General features: G+C 42.9%; 1 protein-coding gene across 1 annotated transcript in view; it reads right to left on the bottom strand.

The window, feature by feature from the left end:
* The window catches only part of plekhb1 (pleckstrin homology domain containing B1), a 55,367-nt gene that overhangs the window by 27,607 nt on the left and 9,042 nt on the right, over positions 1–18,718 (bottom strand). The window contains exon 2 of the mRNA XM_007891187.2: positions 595–694. Coding sequence (XP_007889378.1) covers positions 595–631 — 37 coding nt within the window. The 5' untranslated portion in view covers positions 632–694. The remainder of the gene's footprint in view (positions 1–594; positions 695–18,718) is intronic.

Raw genomic sequence — 18,718 nt, 5'->3', positions numbered from 1 at the left:
GGACATCTCAAAGCGCTTTAACTGGCAGCCTGAGCTTGGGTTGGAGGAAGCTGAGGAAGGAAGGAGAGTTGGTGGGTTGTGGAGGTGGTGGGGGGAGGTTGAAGAGAAAGGTCTTGAAGTGGGCTTTAAAGGTGGGGAGGGAGAGGGGAAAAGAAACTTACTCGGTATGTCAGAAACAGCAACAACCTAGGATAACATCTCGGATTCCTGCCTAGTGGCAGGTTGGACGTAGAACAAGTGAAAGGGGTTGAGGGAAGTGACCTTGATCGCAGTCAAAGAGGTAAATCTTAAAGTGGGATTTAAAGATAGAAAAAGAGGGCAGGGAAAGCAAAGAGATTGAGGCAGGAATACGTTATGTATAGATTCTTTTTGGCAGCCTTGGAAGGAATGGCATTACATTTGTCAACAGAAAAGTTAACACAAAATATATAAATTCTATTTAGTTATAAGCATTTAAATTCGACAGCATCCGTGACGTCTAGTTAAATACTGCATAGCCCATCCCAGGCACTGTGCGGCACCCCAGAGACTGTAGAATATAATGCTCTAAATAAATGCTTTGACAGTTATATATTTATTAAAATAAGCACTTACTTTGTCTCCACATCCAGCCACTCTTCAACAGGGCCATTCCGCTATTGTTAACTTGACTCCGGATTCACTCCAACTCGAAACAAGAATGAACAAGCAAGACCTGTTGAAAGGATAAAGACTTTATACAGTTTAGAAGTGAATTTGCCCCTTTCTTTACAGATTAAACAAATGTAACTTCACGCTGTGCAGAGTGGAAGATTCAGAGATCTCTCTCTTTCTCTCCGTCTTTCTTTATTTTTCTGACTGTCTGTCTGTCTCTCTATCTCTATGTTTATCTTTCGCTGGTTCTCTGTTTGTCTCTGTCTGTCTCTGTGTCTATCTCTTTCTCTGTCTATCTTTCTGTCTGTATCTATCCCTCTCTGTGTCTCTCTGCCTGTCTCTCTCTCTCTCTCTCTCTCTTCCCCTTTGACACTAATCCACTTTAGAGGATTTTAGTTGTCATTCACTGATCCTCCTCAGTACGAAAACTCCAGAACAATCCAGAAAATAGGTCATAAAAAAACAACACTTTATACCTGAAACGCAATACAGTATTGTAAAACCTCCAAAAAGTCATAGAAAGAAAACACTCAAATTGTCTTTCTTTCTGATCAGTCACATCTTACTAAACATCCTGCTAAACAAAGCCTTCGGGAACAAGGAGGGATAACAACACTGGGAACAGTATAGGAAATTATGAAAAGAGATTAATAGGGATATTACAAAATGCAAAGATGATACCAGAGATATGTGTATGTTAGGTGGTACATTTTAAAAAGGAACAACAACTTGTGCTTATATAATGCCCCTCACCCAGGCCAGTGTCCCCGAGCACTTGACAGTGTTGGAGAACGACCCCAAACCAGGGTGGGAGGGAGGGGAGGGAGGAGTGGAAGAGTTGAGCGAACCTCGGGGTTAATATATGTAGATCCTTAAAGGTGGGAAGGCAGGTGGACAGAACTATCAAGAAAGCAAATAGGTTGTAAAATAGGGATATAGAATCTAAAATCAAAGAGGAAACGCTAACATAATTTTTTACATAGACCACAGTGAGAATAGTGTGTTCAGTTTGAGTGGTGTGGCCTATAGGAAAGACTGAAGGAACTGGGACTTTTTCCTTTGGAACAAAGAAGATTGAGGGTGACCTGATTGAGGTCTTTAACATGTTGATGGAGTCGACAGGGAGCACTGCCCAACACTGGAGTGTCAGCCTAAACTATGAGCTCAAAGCTCCCGATGCGGGACTTGAACCCACAACCTTTCGCGCAGGGCGTGAGTTTACCAACTAAACACACAATATTAACCCTGCAAGTCACATATGAACTAGGTCATGTTATTGCAGAAGGCTTTGAAGCAAAATAAAATACAATTTACATTTATATAATGCCTTGCAAGTTGCGAGGATGTCGCAAAGCGCTCGGATCATAAGTAATAACATGCTTGCAGTGCTTTACCTGACGCCTAACAGAATTTGCAATATTAAATCAATGTTTCAAGCTCCCTGATGCTGTAATGCATCATGACGCGGTATTAATTTGTTTTATAAAACTGCTGCTTAGCGCGAAATGCGAAACAAACCAATTTGCGTTACGCTTTATGGAAAGGTTTGCAATTGCAACGTCCTTGTGCAGAGAATACATAATAAGAATGATAATCCTTGCGTTTGACAAAACGCCTTATCACGTCGTTGAAACGTCTCAAAACGCTTCACAGAATATAGTGTAAAGTGGAGTGACTGTATATTTGTGGGCGAAGCATTTTTGTTTCTACTCAGACAAGCAAAACCACTTGATACATTATATATTAATGACAGTGGATCCCAAAGCATTACTTGTGACAGCAAGTTCCAGAAACCGTGGGAGCTGAACGTGAAAAAGGTTTACCATTAGTTTAGAGGACAGAGTTAGAAATATTTAAAATACTATTTTGAAAGCGTTTTGCAATTTATTTAAGATATTTACTGGTTACGATTGTTCCTCTCTGGGGGACTTTTTAAAATTAAATATATTTTTAAATTAAACTAATTGAGTAGTGAATCGCTTTACAGAACCAGCGTCGCCTCTCAACAGGTCACTCAAAATGACAGAAGTGATGGTGGTCTACTTGCCTGGCCTTTCACCGTGCATTTTGCCTGTCACTGGACCATGCATTGCTTGACCCTCTACCAGGCGTAGCTTGACTATGTAATACCCATTGCCTGACACTCTAGTATCCATTGCCTGGCATTCATACCATACATCGCCCGATGCTGTACCGTGCGTTACACGCCTCTGTTCACCTAACAGTAAGTAGGAAGCCGGTTGTTAGTCGATTGGCGGATCGCTTTTCAAGGGGTAACAATTCCTTCAAAATACACAAAAATTAATTTGATCACTCAATCCACGACTGTTTGTGGGACGCTGCTGTGCACAATTGGCTGCCGCGGTTCGTCCACAAAATATACAGTCAACTCGCTTAACAGTATAGCCTGTGAAGCGCTTTGAGACGTCTCGAAGACCTGATAAGGCGCTATATCAAATGCAAGGATTATTATACTATGATTACTTGGGAAATAAATATTCACTGCAGACTTGCAGAACAATGTAGCCACAGTCTGCTCAGAGTACTCATACGAAATGGTGTTGCAGGTTTGGGCAGGTTTGGAAAGTAAGAACAGTTTCAGGCAGGTGTGGAACATCGATCCATCTGACTTACCCACCCAATCACCCAAAACATTCCTTCAACACATCTATCTCACAGTATAATAACCCTGAATCATTTTAGTTTCCAGGAACATATCTTGTTACTTTTCAAAACACTTTATAGTTCACCCACAGAATTAGTCACTCCACTTTACAGTCAATCCTGTGAGACACTATATCAAATGTAAGGATTGTTTAGTATAGAGCATTGCCTTGCTGATATCGCTGTTTGTTCCAAATGCATATCAATCTTTCCCTATATAAAAATCCTGTAGTGCTGTACACCTGAAGCAAATATTATCTTGACTTGTATTGAGCATAAAGTAATGTGTGTGTCTGTTTGATCACAGTCTCTCTCAGGCCCAAGATGGCACGATAAATAATAATCCTTACGTATAATATAACGCCTTTCACGTCGGGAGGACGTTTCTAAGCGCTTCACAGGATTTACTATTAAGCGACTGTATAGTTTGTAGGCACAGGATAAATACTATTTCCCATCGTAATAATTGCAGTCTGCCTATTCTATTTGATAGTAATGCAGAACAGCGTTGTCTGTCTGCTTCGCTGCACTGCTGTCTATGGAAAATGTTTTGTTGTGCTTTCTTGTCGGCAGCAGACATCATAACCTATATCCATAGCCATGACACTTCACGTGGTTTGATGTGATGTGACAACCTCAGAGGTGAATTAGCTTTGTGAGGTTACCACTGTAAAAACACAGGGCTACAAGGCAGTGACCAAATCGGAAATGACATTGTTCTATGAATACACTTTAAACCTGGATTTCCAGTCCCTTTTTGCACCTAAGGTCATCTTGCTTTGAAACACGTGCAGAATTGCAGAAAATTCTTAAATTCAGCCTTAATTTGGAGGGCGAATTTTTCTAGTTATTCAAACAGCACCAACAACAACTTGGATTTATATAGCGCCCTCCACGCCGGACGGCGCCTCAGAGCGCTTTACAGTTTAGGATCCCGGGACCGAGCCAGGGGGAGGGGGAGGGGTGGGAAGGTGACCAAAGGTGCAGGCGAAAAGAAAGGTCTTCAGCAGAGACCTGAAAATGGGAAAGGAGGGAACGAGATGGAGGGAGTGAGGAAGGCAGTTCCAGAGTCTCGGGGCATAGTGGCTAAAGGCACGGCCACCGAGGGTGGAGCGGAGGACTCGGGGGACAAGGAGGAGGCCAGACCTGGTGGAACGAAGGCAACTGGTACTGTTTTGAGGAGAGAGGAGGTCAGAGAGGTCGGGGGTGCAGAGGAGTGCAAGGACTTGAATACGAGGGTGAGGATCTTGAAATCGATCCTCTCTGGGATAGGCAGCGAGTGCAGTCTGGCCAGGACTGGGGTGATCGGGGAGCGGAGTTTGGTGCGGATGAGAATGCGGGCGGCAGAGTTCTGAATGAGTTAGATTTTATGGATGGTAGTGGATGGGAGACCGGCGAGGAGGGCATTGGAGTAGTCCAGCCGAGAGGTGACAAAGGCATGGACCAGGGTTTCGGCGGCTTTTGGGGAGAGGTATTGGCGGAGACGGGTGATGCGTCGGAGGTGGAAGAAAGCAGTGCTGGTGAGGGACCGATGTGGGGGAGGAAGGGTAATTGAGGTTCGAACCTGACGCCTAGGTTGCGTACGGGTTCGGAGAGTTTTAGGGGGAGGTCGGGTAGGTGGAGGAGGTGAGAACCGTGAGATTTTAAATGTTGACGAGAGCCAAAGAGTATGGCTTCCGTCTTGTCAACGTTCAGCTGAAGGAAGTTTGCACTCATCCAGCCCCTGAGATCTGACAGAACATCAGGGGACTGGGGGTCGCAAAGAGAGGTGGAAACATAGAGTTGGGTGTCGTCTGCATACATGTGGAAATGTACCCCATGTCTGCGGATGACATCTCCAAGAGGGAGCATATAGATCAGAAAGAGGAGGGGGCCAAGGATGGATCCTTGGGGTACCCCGCAGGTGACCGGGTGAGAGCGGGAGGAGAAGCCGTTTGTGCAGATGTACTGCTGGCGGTTTGTGAGGTAGTACTCGAACCGGGCGAGTGCGATCCCACTGAGGTGGATGACGAGGAAAGGCGGTGGAGGAGGATGCCGTGATCGACTGTGTCGGACGCGGCGGAGAGGTCCAGGAGTACCAGGAGGACAAGGAGGCAGAGGGAGCCCTGGTCACAGATAGAGAGGATGTCGTTTGTGACTGGAGGGGTTCGAGGAGGGAGTGGGAGGAGAGGTGTGCGCGGAGTTGGTTGGCAACAACGCATTCTTGAATTCTTGAGAGGAAGGGCAGGTTAGAAATAGGACGGTAGTGGCTGGGGTTTGAGGGATCCAGGGAGGGTTTTTTCAGGAGGGGGGTGATGACAACAGTTTTGAGGGAGGCAGGGACTGATCTGGAGGAGAGGGACTGGTTGATGACGTCAGCCAGTAGTGGGCAGAGGAGGGGGAGCTGTGTGACCAGTAAGTTGGTGGGGAGGGGGTCGAGGCAGCGGGTGGTGGTTTTCATGGAGATGATGGTGGGTGAGAGGGAGGAGGGAGAGATGGGGAGGAAAGAGTGTAGAATGGGGGTGGTGGTAGGAGCAAATGATGAGGATGGTGAGGGGGGCAGAGAGGGCGAGGTGGTGGGTGATGAGGGGCAGGTGGATGAGGCTGTCTGGCAGATGTTAAGTATTTTAGATGAAAAGAAGTCCATGACCTCCTCGCACTTGGCATTTGATACGAAGATTGAGGAGGCCTGAGGGGGGTCACGGAGGAGGTAGTGGATGGTGGAAAAAAGGATTTTGGGGTTGTGTTTAGCCTCCAAGATGACGTTGGAGTAATAGGCCGTTTTTGTGCGTGTCAAAGAACGGCGGTGGCTGTGGAGATGCTCGAGCCACAGTTGGCGGTGGACTGTAAGGCCAGTTTTCCGCCATCTGCGCTCGAGCAGCCGGGTTTGGGTTTTTTGGCGGCGGAGATGGTTGTTGTACCAGGGGGATCGGGTGGGTTTGGAGATGGTCCTGGATTTTAGGGGGACGAGGGAGTTGAAAGTGGAGGAGAGGCGATCATGGAGCAGCTGGACGGCTGCTGCAGGATCTCTGCGGGTGGAAGGCCCTGCTTCCAAATTAAAAACAATTTTTGGGTTATTCTGTGTGATCTTTTAAGACGCAGCTTAAGACTATAATAATAATCCTTGCATTTGATATAGTGCCTTATCACGTCTTTGAGATGTCTCAAATTGCTTCACAGAAAATACTGTAAAGTGAATTGACTGTATATTTTGTAGGTGAAACACGGTGACATTTTGGGCTTTTATATGTGTTTTTACTTGCCCAGATTGTTGGTGGTAGAATTACAGTATTGTAGTACTAAACCAGGCAGTTCCTTTGGAGGTTGGTGTAGATTTAACTAAAGTAAGATAGCAACAGCTAAAAATTGCGCTCTTCACACTTCTGTTGGAGGCAATTAATCTCCCTCAAGTTCCTACAGCAAAGTATCAGTCGGGAGCTATTCTGACTGAATTACTGGGAGGGGGGAATTAATGGTCACCTTATAGCGCTGGTAAGGCTTATTACTTCATTACAGAACAGAAAATCTTATGAGCATTTCAGTTCACTAATAAAAGTGATAACCCCACAGACATTTTCATTACTAAAGTTAACCACGTCACCTTGAAGCTTTAATGCTTGACAAAACCGTTCCTCATTTGCCTCTCGGGAATTGGGAGAGAATATATTCAGTCCGGTAGGGGATGGGGATGGGGAAGGCGGGGTGGGGGGGGGGGAGTTTTATTGCTTCGTAAAAAAGGGTCATTGCAAGAGTTGATTGATGTGGTGAAATGATTCTACTGCGAGGAGAGGAATCAGAAAAAGATGCGATTCACCCTTGGTGGAAAAATAATTTTAAACAGACCATCTGTCGATGCACCTTCTCTGAGAATGATATCAGATAAATTTGATTAGTTTCATCCATCTCACTACAGGAGTTAGCAGTGTTGGATCTGCAGATATGTAATTCCATCAGACTTTTACTTACAGATGTTAAGCACTGACTGACATCCTGATAAATAATAGGAAATGCAATTTAGCCCTGTCCTCTGCATGTGGCTGCTGAAAGGCATCTTCAACCTTCAGAGCTCTATATCAGTGCTGTTCCTGAGTCAATCAGTTCAGTCCAACACAGTTGTTATTATGAAATCTACAGGGGTCAGTCATCATATAACTGAGAGAAGGAATAGATCGAGAAAAAACTATAAATGCTGTGGGTTTTCAACTGCTGTGCGCAATTGGCTGCCGTGTTTCCCCCACAGAACGCACAGTCATTAAATTTTACAGTATGTTCTGTGAAACGCTTTGAAACGGCTCGAAGACATGATAAGGCGTTATATCAAATGCAAGGATTATAATTACTACTATTATTAACCAGTGTTATTTTTTGGGGGATCAGCCGGGTGTCTGACACATGTGAAAACTCATCACCGTGCTTAAGAGTATCCGAACCAAACGGAGAATTCCATGTATCCCACCTGGACATGGAAATCCCAGAGATAGATAGTTGGAATGCGATCTCTCTTCCAGGAGGGAAGCATCCTGCCTACCCAGTGTAATGTATTTTCTGGTTGTCAAATGACCAACTAATGACTGGCCTCCTTGGATAATTCATCCCTCTGGTAATGGAATCCACGATAAGGGAGCGTGAGCTTAAAATTAAAATTAAATTAAAATTAGAAGCAAGGCAGGTGGAACTGAGGTCAGGGAGCATTTCTTCACAGAGGGTTGTGAAGATGTGGAATGTTCTTCCCGAGAAAGCAGGCTCCGGCCAACTCCATGTCCCCGCCCAGCCCGTCTCGTCCCACCATCGGTGGTTGTGCTTCAGCCTTTCTGCCCCCACCCTTTGGAACTCCATCCCATACTCCCTTCGCCTCACGCCCTCTCTTGCCTCCCTCAAGGCACATTTCAAGTCCCTCCTCTTTGACTGTGCCCTCGGTCACCCTTCGACCCCTGCCCTCCCACGCCTCCAAATCCCAACCAACCCCCAGCTCGGCTCCAAATCCTTGACTGACCAGGGCCTTGGGACGTCCTCCCAGTGTGAAAAGCGATGTACAAATGTAATTTGTTTTTGTTTGTTGTTGTTCTAGAGGTGGAATCAATAGGAAAGTTTGGAGAGATAGATAGATTCTTGGGGAGTAGCGGTATTAAGTGGTATGGCAAAAAAGTGGAGAATTGGAATAAAAAGATACGCCAACATTTAATAAGCTGGTGGAATAGGTTTGATGGTCTCCTTCTGATCCTGTTTTTCTAAGTTCCTATCACGGACAGAAGTTCTTGGTTGGTTTTCCTGACATAGTGACGTTTGACACATTCTGCTTAATGGTGACACCTTAAAGGAAAAATGTCACCATTAAGCGATGTAGAGGTAACTGTCACAGAACTATGAAATTCTGTGCAGCAAACAACAACAATAACTTGCATTTATATATCCCTCTTCACATGCGGGCGGCAAGTCCGACTGCCTAACAATTGCGGAGCTTGACGTTGAGCCGGGGAGAAAGGGGAAGCGACAGTCAACGCGGTAGAAGAGGAAGGTCTTCAGGTGCAATCTGAAGATAGGCAAAGAGAAAGGAAAGCGGGGAGATTGAGGCACGGAGTTTGAGTTTCAGGGAATAGAGGCTGAAAGCAAAGCAATGAGTATGAGAGAAGGAAGTCCATGATACAGTAATACTGATTGGACTGAGGAGGAAGTGGGTTTGCTGGCCAAATATCCTTTTCTCGTCCAAGTTTTCTTATCTTGGACAGGCAAGACTTGCAAAGCTCCATAGATGGTTTGCACAGAGTATTAGCAGGAATTCAGATGACTATGCATATTAGTGTAAATAAATGAAAGGGGGAATGTATCAGATTAGCGGAGCTGCAATAGGTGGGTGTTGCAATTTGCTTCGCAGGTTGATTTAGCTGGCGTGGAGGGAGATTGGTTTACTTTGGTCTTGCTGGCTTTTGCTTTGGTTTTCTAATCAGCACCTCCAGCAGCTTTAAAGACAGCAAGTCATGGGCATTCTGCTGGCATATATTCACAGCTTGCAACAATGCTTATATAGCAAGTTTCGGATAGGAGGAACAGCTCAAAGTGTTTTGCAATGACAAAGAAGGAATTAATGAGCAGGGAGAATTTTAGACGTTTGACCAAAAGCATGGTCATATTGATAATTTTTTAAAATAGGGTTTGAAGAAAGGGAGTGAAGGGCCAAGACCTCATTAGTGCAGCACATCACCAAAGCTATAATATTCCTTATATTTGATACAGCAACTTATCATGTCATTGAGGCACCTCAAAGCACTTCACAGACTTTTACTATGAATTGCAATTGAATTTTATAAGCAAACGCGGCAGCCAAATTGCGCGAGGCAATGTCACACAAACAGCCATCAAGTGAATGATCAATTTTATCTGAGGGATTGTTGGCCAGGATACGAAGGAGAAACTTGCTTCTCTTTCTGAATAGTGCCATGGGATCTTTAATGTCTACCTGAACAAAGTAGAAAAGACCTTGATTTAACATTTCATCTGAAGGACGGCATCTCTCCCAACACTGCACTGGAGTGCCAGCCTAGACTGTGAGTTCAAAGTCCTGAAGTTCAATAGAATAGCCAGACAAGTCAGGAAGAAATGGATGGGTAATAGTAAACTTGGGCTTTAAAAATATGCAGCACATAGTCACCAGATTGCACATTGAAAACCTCAAGGAATTGAGGAATGCTGATCTTTATCAAGGTCACCCTGACAAGAACCCTGTATTTACCGTTGCTCCATTTTAGGATAATTATCCATTGTGGAGAGATATCACTGAAAGTACAAGAAAGGATCTTGCAAATGTTTTCAGCTTCTTAGTATATGGTTGACCAGAACATGTTTAGAGATGGTTGCTTTCATCATAAAACGATCTAGGAGACCAGAGTGATAATTCGATCTGTATTTAAAGAACAAGAATAATTTATATTTATGAAGCACCTTTCATGACAAAAGGATGTCTCAAAGTGGTACATGCAGCTAAGAGGGGTGGGGAGGGTGGGGGTGGGGGGGGGGGTGGGGGGTGCTGAGGAGGGTGTGATCAAATGATTTACACAAGGAAGATGTAGGAATGTGTATCTAGAAGGAATATGTGGTGGCTGAGTTCATACAAAGTTATTGAGGAAATAGTGTAAAGCTTATAAGCTTTGTATTCCTATAACAGTAATAATAAGCCTTGCATTTGATACAGCAACTTATCATGTCCTCGAGATGCGTCAAAATGCTTCATAGAATAAACTGTAAAGTGGATTGACTGTATTTTGTGGATGAAACGCGGCAGCCAATTGTGCACAGCAGTGTCCCACCAACAGTCATGATTGAGTGACCAAATTATTTTTTTTTAATTTAATTTTTTTGAACGGATTATTACCCCCAAGAAAGTGGTCGCCAATTGACTAACACGTGGGTTCCTATTTGCTGCTAGTCTTGCGGAGTAAAGAGACTTGCCTAAGGTTCCTCCTTGCCTGGGAATCATACCATAATGTTTTGTTTATACCATGCTTTTCTCAGGATCGGCTAACCACTGTCTTAAAGAGAAATTTCAGTACTCGATGGATTAGAGGGTGCTCACAAGAGCACAAGTGTTTGCTTCATAGGTCAGTAGCTGAGCTTGCACGAGCTGCAGTGAGCACTATAGAATCTTCGGAGAACACAAAATAAATGACAGGGTGTAGTATTCATGACTTGAACGTGTGTTCAGTAGTTCTGGAGTGCCCTGAGGTCATAAGTAGTGAATGAACCTTCATTCCAAAATAAACAGCAGCAAGATCAAGCTAGGCATCTCTTAAGATCACAAGAGAGATCTGGACGAAGCGGGCCCTTCCTTTGATCTCGCCCTTCCAGTCCTCCCATCATAGCATCAAGCTGTTTTCTTAAATAAGTTCAGAGTCCCGCTCTCACTGATTCTTCCTGGTGATACTTGTTAGTTTCTGTCCTAAAAATGTTCTTTGTTACCCGGAATGCGTGGGGCTCTAAAACTCAACTGTTTTGCCGATCCAGCATTCTGTTTGCCTTGTTTATTGCTACGCTCTGGGGTGTGAGGGGTGCTGCGTAAATGCAAGTTGTTGTGTTGCTACATCACACTGTCTTGATATAGTGAGCTTCAAGTCACTTCACATCAGTAGGTTTGTTTAGCTTCCACTTTGGAAGTTTTACCCCATCCATGGAGTACACGTACCTTCTATTCTTGCTCCCTATATGAAATCCCTTGCATTTAATTGTATTGAACCTCATTGATCAGGTATCAGCCCATGTACAAAATCTCTTTGTAAGACCTTAACTGCCTCCTATCATTCCACATTGACTCCCAACTTGTCGTCATCTGCAAATCTAACTACCTTGCACTAAGTTTTCAAATCTAGGTCATTAATATTGTTATTATTGTTGCTGTTGTTGTTATTATTAACTGTCCCGGAGTAGGGAGGAAGGAAAGTTATTGGTTTTCAGCCTCTTGAGCCAATTTAAAACGTTCTGGAGCTCGAATAATTTTGCTTGATGTCGCGGGAAAGGGGCTTGTTTTTAATATCCTTTCTGGTAGAAAGAAACCTCTAGGAAATGCTCTGAGATGCTATCCCACGTGAAGGATGCTATATAAATGCAAGTTGTTGTTGTATCCATTTAATATATCCCCTTTGGGTTTTAACATTTCCCTAATTTTCCTCTCACTGTTCTAATCATGAAAAATCATAATAAAAATAATAATTTAGTCACTCAAAAAATAATGATTTGGTTACTCAAAGCATAATAACTTGGTCACTCACGACTGTTTGTGGGATACTGCTGTGCGCAATTGGTTGCCATGTTTCATCCCAGAAAATATGCAGTCAATTCACTTTACAGTATATTTACAGAAGACATCTCAACACATGATAATTAAAAGGATTATTATTATATAAAAAAAACCTTGCATTTGATATAGTGTCTGTGTTAGTGTTGAGAGGACAACTCAAAGAGCTTAACAGAGTTTTACTGTAAAGTCTGATGATTGTGTATTTTGCAGGAGAATGTTTTGGTATCGTTTTCTGTTTTTGTTATGTTCCTTTCCAACTCTTTCTTGGTTCCACTGAATCTCTTCTTTAAGCTCTTTTTATACAGTCTCATCCTGAGCTCAGTGGTCACTTTCTCCGTTCTCCCTACAAGCTTTGTAAATCCTCCTTTCTTTAAAATCTCCCTTTTTGTTTTCCCGTTGATCCATTTTTGGAGCATTTCAGTGTAATCTGGTCCTGCTGCGCTTGCTCAGTGTGTTCTGGTGAACACTGCAGTGCAGCAAAGCACATATCATTGCACAGCTGAGAAAAGATCAATAGAGAATCCTGGACTATCCTGTGCTCTGATTTGTGAGTGAGTTGACTGAGTGACTCAACAAATATTGCCACGTCTCAAAGGAAATTGATATCATACTACATAGGTATCGCTCATTCATAATAGTCCTTTCACTTGATATAGTGCCCTATCATGTCACTGAAATGTCTTAAAGCACTTCACAGGGTTTTACTGTGAAGTGTAGTGACTGTGAAGTCTGGTGCTTCGAATATGCTATCTTTCAGATGAAACATCAAACTAAGATCCTGTCTGCCTGTTCTGATGGGCGTTAATAATAACAATCCTTGTATTTGATGTACTAGCTTTCACGTCAGGAGGACGTCTCAAAGCGTTTCACAGGATTTACTGTGAAGTTCAGTGAACCTGTATTTTTTGTAGGAAATCACAGCAACCAATTCTGCACACAGCAATATCTCCAAAACAATCATAAAGTGAATGAGTAATTTTATCTGGGGGATTGTTAGTCAGGACACCATGAGAAACTCCCTTCTCTTTTCAAATAGTGCCGTAGAATTTTTAATGTCCACCTAAATAGGCAGACGGGACCTTGGTTTAACATCTTATCTGAAGGATGGCTCCACTATATTGGAGTGTCAGTCTAGACTTTGAGTACAATTCCCGACATGGGGCTTGAACCCACAACCTTCTGAATCAGAGGTGGAGTGCTACCCACTCAGACAGACTCACTGCTGCCATCTGTTTGGTGGGGACCTACCCATTCTCCCTGTGAGAAGTACAAAGCTCTCTATTCAGCACCTTCCATTTAGATCAGTAACTCAGTGCGTGGGCAACTGCAGGCATAAAGTAATTACACCTTGTCACTATGCCACTGTACTGTGCTGCTAATGCAATTTAATGCAGTTGTGACTCATAGAGCTAATATAAAGGTATAGCTCTGCGGCTTAATATATTATATCGCCCACAAAATACACAGTCACTACACATTATAACAAATCTTGTGGAGCTCTTTGAGACAACCTCCTGACGTGAAAGGTGCTATATCAAATGCAAAGATTAATATCATTATTAATATCCTTATTAATAATAATATGAATATGCTTCACAAGGTACAGGTTGGCACTGCTGTTAGAGAGATATGAATTATTTTCACTTGACTTCAATCATAGCCAGTGGGGGAAGCATAGATTTATTTCAGTGCAGAAACCAATGGCATGTTTGAAGAATAAAAAAAACCTTCAAGCACCAAAAATAACAACTGATTGCTGAATCACATTGCCTGGGGGAGTTGGGGTGGGGGGGAAGAAGGCTCGATGGTGTAAAATATTACAACCTACCTGGGGAATTGGGACAGGGTGGAGCATTTACAATTGAGGGAATTATAGCAAATTACTCTCAGTGCTGGTTTTAATTATTGCTATGGTCTGTCCAAATTATACTTCCACAGTTCTTGGACCACACATGAGGAACATTCTAACCAAATGAGGTGGTGTAAAATAGCAATAACAAAAAGAACAGGACAATGCACACCACAATGCAACTTGGAAATGTGTCAGTTCGCTTAAGTGATTCAAGATGTATTTATAGCCTGAAAGCAGGCTTCATCTTGTATTAGTGATCAGTGGGCGAGTGTAGTGTTGCGAGCAGGGAATTTGTGGCCTACATTGGGAAGATATTTAAGTGTAACAGTAGGTTACCAGAGAAAGACCTCCCTCTGTGCAACTCATCTCTCACAGCAGCTGATGAAACAGGCACCAATCTACTTCACGTGCTCACCCTACCTGCCCCACCATTGACAAGCAGGCTTTCAGCCTACCTGCCCCCACTCTCCAGAACCCCATCCGACTTGCCTCTTCCTCACCTTGTTCAAGGACCTACTTGTTTGACCGCACTTTTGGTCATCTTTCCCCTCCCCACCCCTCTTTGTTTGTACCTCCAGCTCAGGGGCCAAGCCAGAACTGTCAAGCATCTTGGGACATCCTCCAGATGTGAAAGATGTTACATAAATGTAAATTTGTATTGCACTGTAAAAATAAATTCCCTCCCCCATCAACTTTTTTCTCCTCCTCTCCTGAAGGAATCTTGACTCGACTTGTTTTTTATGGGGCACAATTCTATTGGCATAATCTGGTACCTCACCCATCACTGTGGGAAATAATATCTTGAGATACAACATATAGTTTGAGACACAACATGTGCATGAGCCTGCCAGGATGGTGGAAAGCGAATTGGATGGACCTTGGTTTTCTTTCGCCTAGCAAATTCTTATGTTCTTATGTTCTTATTCATGTGAGGAACAACAACAACAACAACAAAATTAGGAATCTGGCTTTGTCAACTCCCTGGACACATTGCTCTATACGTGCACCACCCTCAACCAAAGTAGTTCATTGGGTTTGAGACTAGGACCTCGTGCAGATCACACCAGCACATTCTATGCAATGACTATCGAGTGATCCACTGGGGAAAAATTGCTGAGGCGTTGTCTGCTTGGTTAAATGGACGTTAAAGATCCCATGGTTCTATTCAAAAAGAGAAGGGAGTTTTTGCCAGTGCCCTAGCCAAAAATCTCCAAATAAAATTGGTCATTGACTTCATGGTTGTTTATGGGGCATTTGCCATGCCCAAATTGGTTGTCACGTTTGCCCGCAAAACACACAGTCACTCCACTTTACAATATATCCTGTGAAGCACTTTAGGACGTCCTCCTGATGTGAAAGGTGCTATACCAAATCTGAGCATTATTATTATTGTTGTTATATAGCAGCCAGTTTTTTTGGCCTCTTTGAAAAAGAGAAGAGCTGAAAGTAATGATCATTAGCTTTAATAATAATAATAATAATAATCCTTGCATTTGATATAGCACTTTTCACGTCGGGAGGACGTCCCAAAGCGCTTCACAGAACACACTGTAAAGTGAATTGACTGTATATTTGTGGGCGAACTTGATATACTTGATACATTGTCTTTCAAATAAACAAGGGTATCACGCTGTTAATTTTAATTTAATGTTAATTCTTTTTTGATTGAATTTTGTTTGTTTTTACAAAAGGAAGGCAGCGCTGGTTTTGTCTGCCGTTGAAACTATCTTTAAACATTTCCTCCCTCAGCGTTCCAGTATCCCGGAATTCCGCTCCTTGTTCTCCCAGGAAGATTCCCTCCTTCGCTTTGCAGAGAATTTATATTAATATTCATTAATCAGAAGAGGTGTTCCTAGGAAATGAAATTAACCTGAATCACCATGGTTACAGTAAGCTCTCGCTCCAAAATCCTTCATACATAAACGAAAGGTTACACTGTAAATGCCAGACTGGTATTTAGTCAGCACTTCTCATGTGTTGTTCTTATTAAAATACTTTAGGCCACTCGGTAAAAGTGAAAGGTAATAATATAAATTGTACATCGTTTTTTTTTTAAAAAATTATAATTTGCTCTCATCAAAGCGAGATTTACCAGCGCTCAGCAATGAAACACTTTTTCTGTTTTGGTCACCCATAACGGGCAATTTCCGCTACAGTTTCGGCGACGTGAGGTCAAAGGCTTGTGGAAATGTAAAAATGTTAGCACCACCTACTGGGCAGAAGTTGGTCGCTGTTTCTAACTTCACCACAAGATCAGTTTGGATGAAGAAGGCCTATCGGCCCATCTGATCTCATTCTTCCAGAACGCTCACCCTAACATACTCCCATCAAGGCATCAAGCTGGTTGTTAAATGAGTCCAGTGTCCTGGCTTTAGGACACCGGGAGAAAATCCCTTTTCTTTTCGGATGGGATTTTCAACATCCACTGAAATAAATAATAATCCCTCCAAACAAAACTATAATAAATTGGTCATTTTCAATCCACGACTGTTTGTGGGACATTGCTGTATGCAATGGCTGCCACATTTCGCCCAAAAAACTTACAGTCAATTCACTTTACAGCATATTCTGAAGCGCTTTGAGACGTCTAGAAGACGTGAAAAGCGCTATATCAAATGCAAGGATTATTATTATTATTATATTCTTTAAAACATCCTCCTGACTTGAAATGTGCAATATAAATGCAAGTTGCTGTTGGTTATTATTGTAATATTTTGAAAGGCTCTTTCAGAATATCAAATTGTGTCAATTTAATCGGGTAAATATGAGAAACTATTTTGATTGGTCATCAAGTCGATGGCTAAAGTAAGAGCATGAATTCCCCTCCCTACCTCATTCCATCCTTATTCTCTGTTGATGTCAGTTCTATACAGTAGTGGTCCACATACATACACACACAACAACAACTTGCATTTATATAGAGCCCCCCACACAAGGTAGCGTTCCAGAGCGCACGGGGTAGCGTGCATGGACACAAGTAAATGGCATTAGTATGTTCAAGCTCATTCCACACAGGATCCTTACAGCCAACAGAGCGAGCGAAGTTTATCATCAGTTTGAGCCGGATTTGAACCCAAGTCCTATGGTGAATAATGGAAAATGCAAATTCACTGCACTATCCAATTGCCTTGAAGGAGGAATCACATAGCATAAACCAGTCTCCATCTCAAACTGGAGTCAGGGCTGGTGGTTTGGAGGGTTGGGTGTCAAGGTATTTTAGACAGTTTTGTGGCAACACTGCATGTGTTTCATGCTGAGCTATTTATGGCTAATATTCCAATCCACTACATCTCAATTTACAGCTGTTCAGCTAGAATTGTTTGTATAGTATTGACTGACCTAACAGACAGAAATAAACTATCAACCAGCCTATGCAAATGACTGTGCCTTATAGCCTGTAAAAGCTAGAACCCCCGGCAGTCAAGGGAGGGAGAGAGAGAGAAAAGGAAAGAACATATGTTTTAATTTTGTTAGTTCCCTTTCAGCTCAAAGCGCTTCACAGATAATTACTGGCAGGTGTAATGATTGTTTTTGCAGCCAAACACGGCAACCGTTTGTGTCAACAAAGTCCTACAAATAGTCATGAGCTGAATGGGATTTTTAAAGACTATATGAGGGTAAGCAGATGAGACCTCAGTTTAACATCTCATCCCCATGCCTTGGCTCTTGCCAACCTGCACCTAATACTCTCCAGAATCAGGTACGATGGGTATGCTCCTCTAGACAGAGGGAATTTTTTATGTGGCATACATACGTGGAACTCTATGTCTGGAGTGGATACAATTAAGCATATTGTTGAGTTTCTGCACATATCAGACCAAAAACAAGTCTGAAAAATGGAACTGGAACATAATGAGGTAACTCACCCAGTATTGCACTGGAGCGTATGACGGGAGTACAACACAACAATAATAAATGTTATTATTATTATTATAACAACAACTTGCATTTATATAGCATCCCTCACACAGGTTACCATCCCAGAGTGCTTAAGCTTGGGAAGGGGGAGGTGACCGTAGGCAAAAAGAGGAAGGTCTTCAGGCACGATCTGAAAATGGAGAAGAATGAGGCAAGGTGGAGGGATAAGGGAAGAGTGTTCCAGAGTTTCGGGGTGTAGTGGCTGAAACCGTGGGCACCGATGGTGAAATGGAGGTTACGAGGGACATGCAGGAGGCCGGAGCCAGTCGAGCGGAGTCATCGGGTTGGGGGAGTTGGAGGCTAAGCAGGTCAGAGAGGTAGGGAGGTGATTTTGTGACGAGTGTGAGGATCTTGAAACCAAAACGAGGTACAAAAGAGATCACATTTTATTGACAATATGGTGTTTTGGTAAACAATAATACATTTAATTGAAAAATACTGTTTTGCGCAAGAAAACAACATATGCAACAGCGACAAAAGGCCAAAGCAATCATTGTAAAAAAAGCCGACACATGTCTAAAAGATGGCAGGGAACATATGAATGACAAAAACATGTAACAAAAAGAAAAAAAAAGTGTGTTAGCCTGCTTCAATTGGTAGCACTCTCAAATCTGAGTCAGAAGGTAGTGGGTTCAAGCGTTATGTTTGCGAAGCACTTTGGGACCTCTTGGAGACATGATAAGGTACTATATCAAATGCAAGGATTATTATTATTATGTCAGGAGCTTGAACTCACATAATCTAGACTGTTTGTTAGATGCTCTGTGCGCAATTGGCTGCCCTGCTTCTCCCACAAAATATACGGTCAGTTCACTTTACAGTTTATTCTGTGAAGTGCTTTGAGACGTCTCAAAGACGTGATAAGGCAAGGATTGTGCAAGGATTAT

This window comes from Callorhinchus milii, unplaced genomic scaffold (genome assembly GCF_018977255.1).
Source record: "Callorhinchus milii isolate IMCB2004 unplaced genomic scaffold, IMCB_Cmil_1.0 Scaffold4, whole genome shotgun sequence".
NCBI lineage: Eukaryota > Metazoa > Chordata > Chondrichthyes > Chimaeriformes > Callorhinchidae > Callorhinchus > Callorhinchus milii.
Note: the sequence above shows the minus strand (reverse complement) of the source record. Positions and strands in the feature narration are given on the sequence as shown.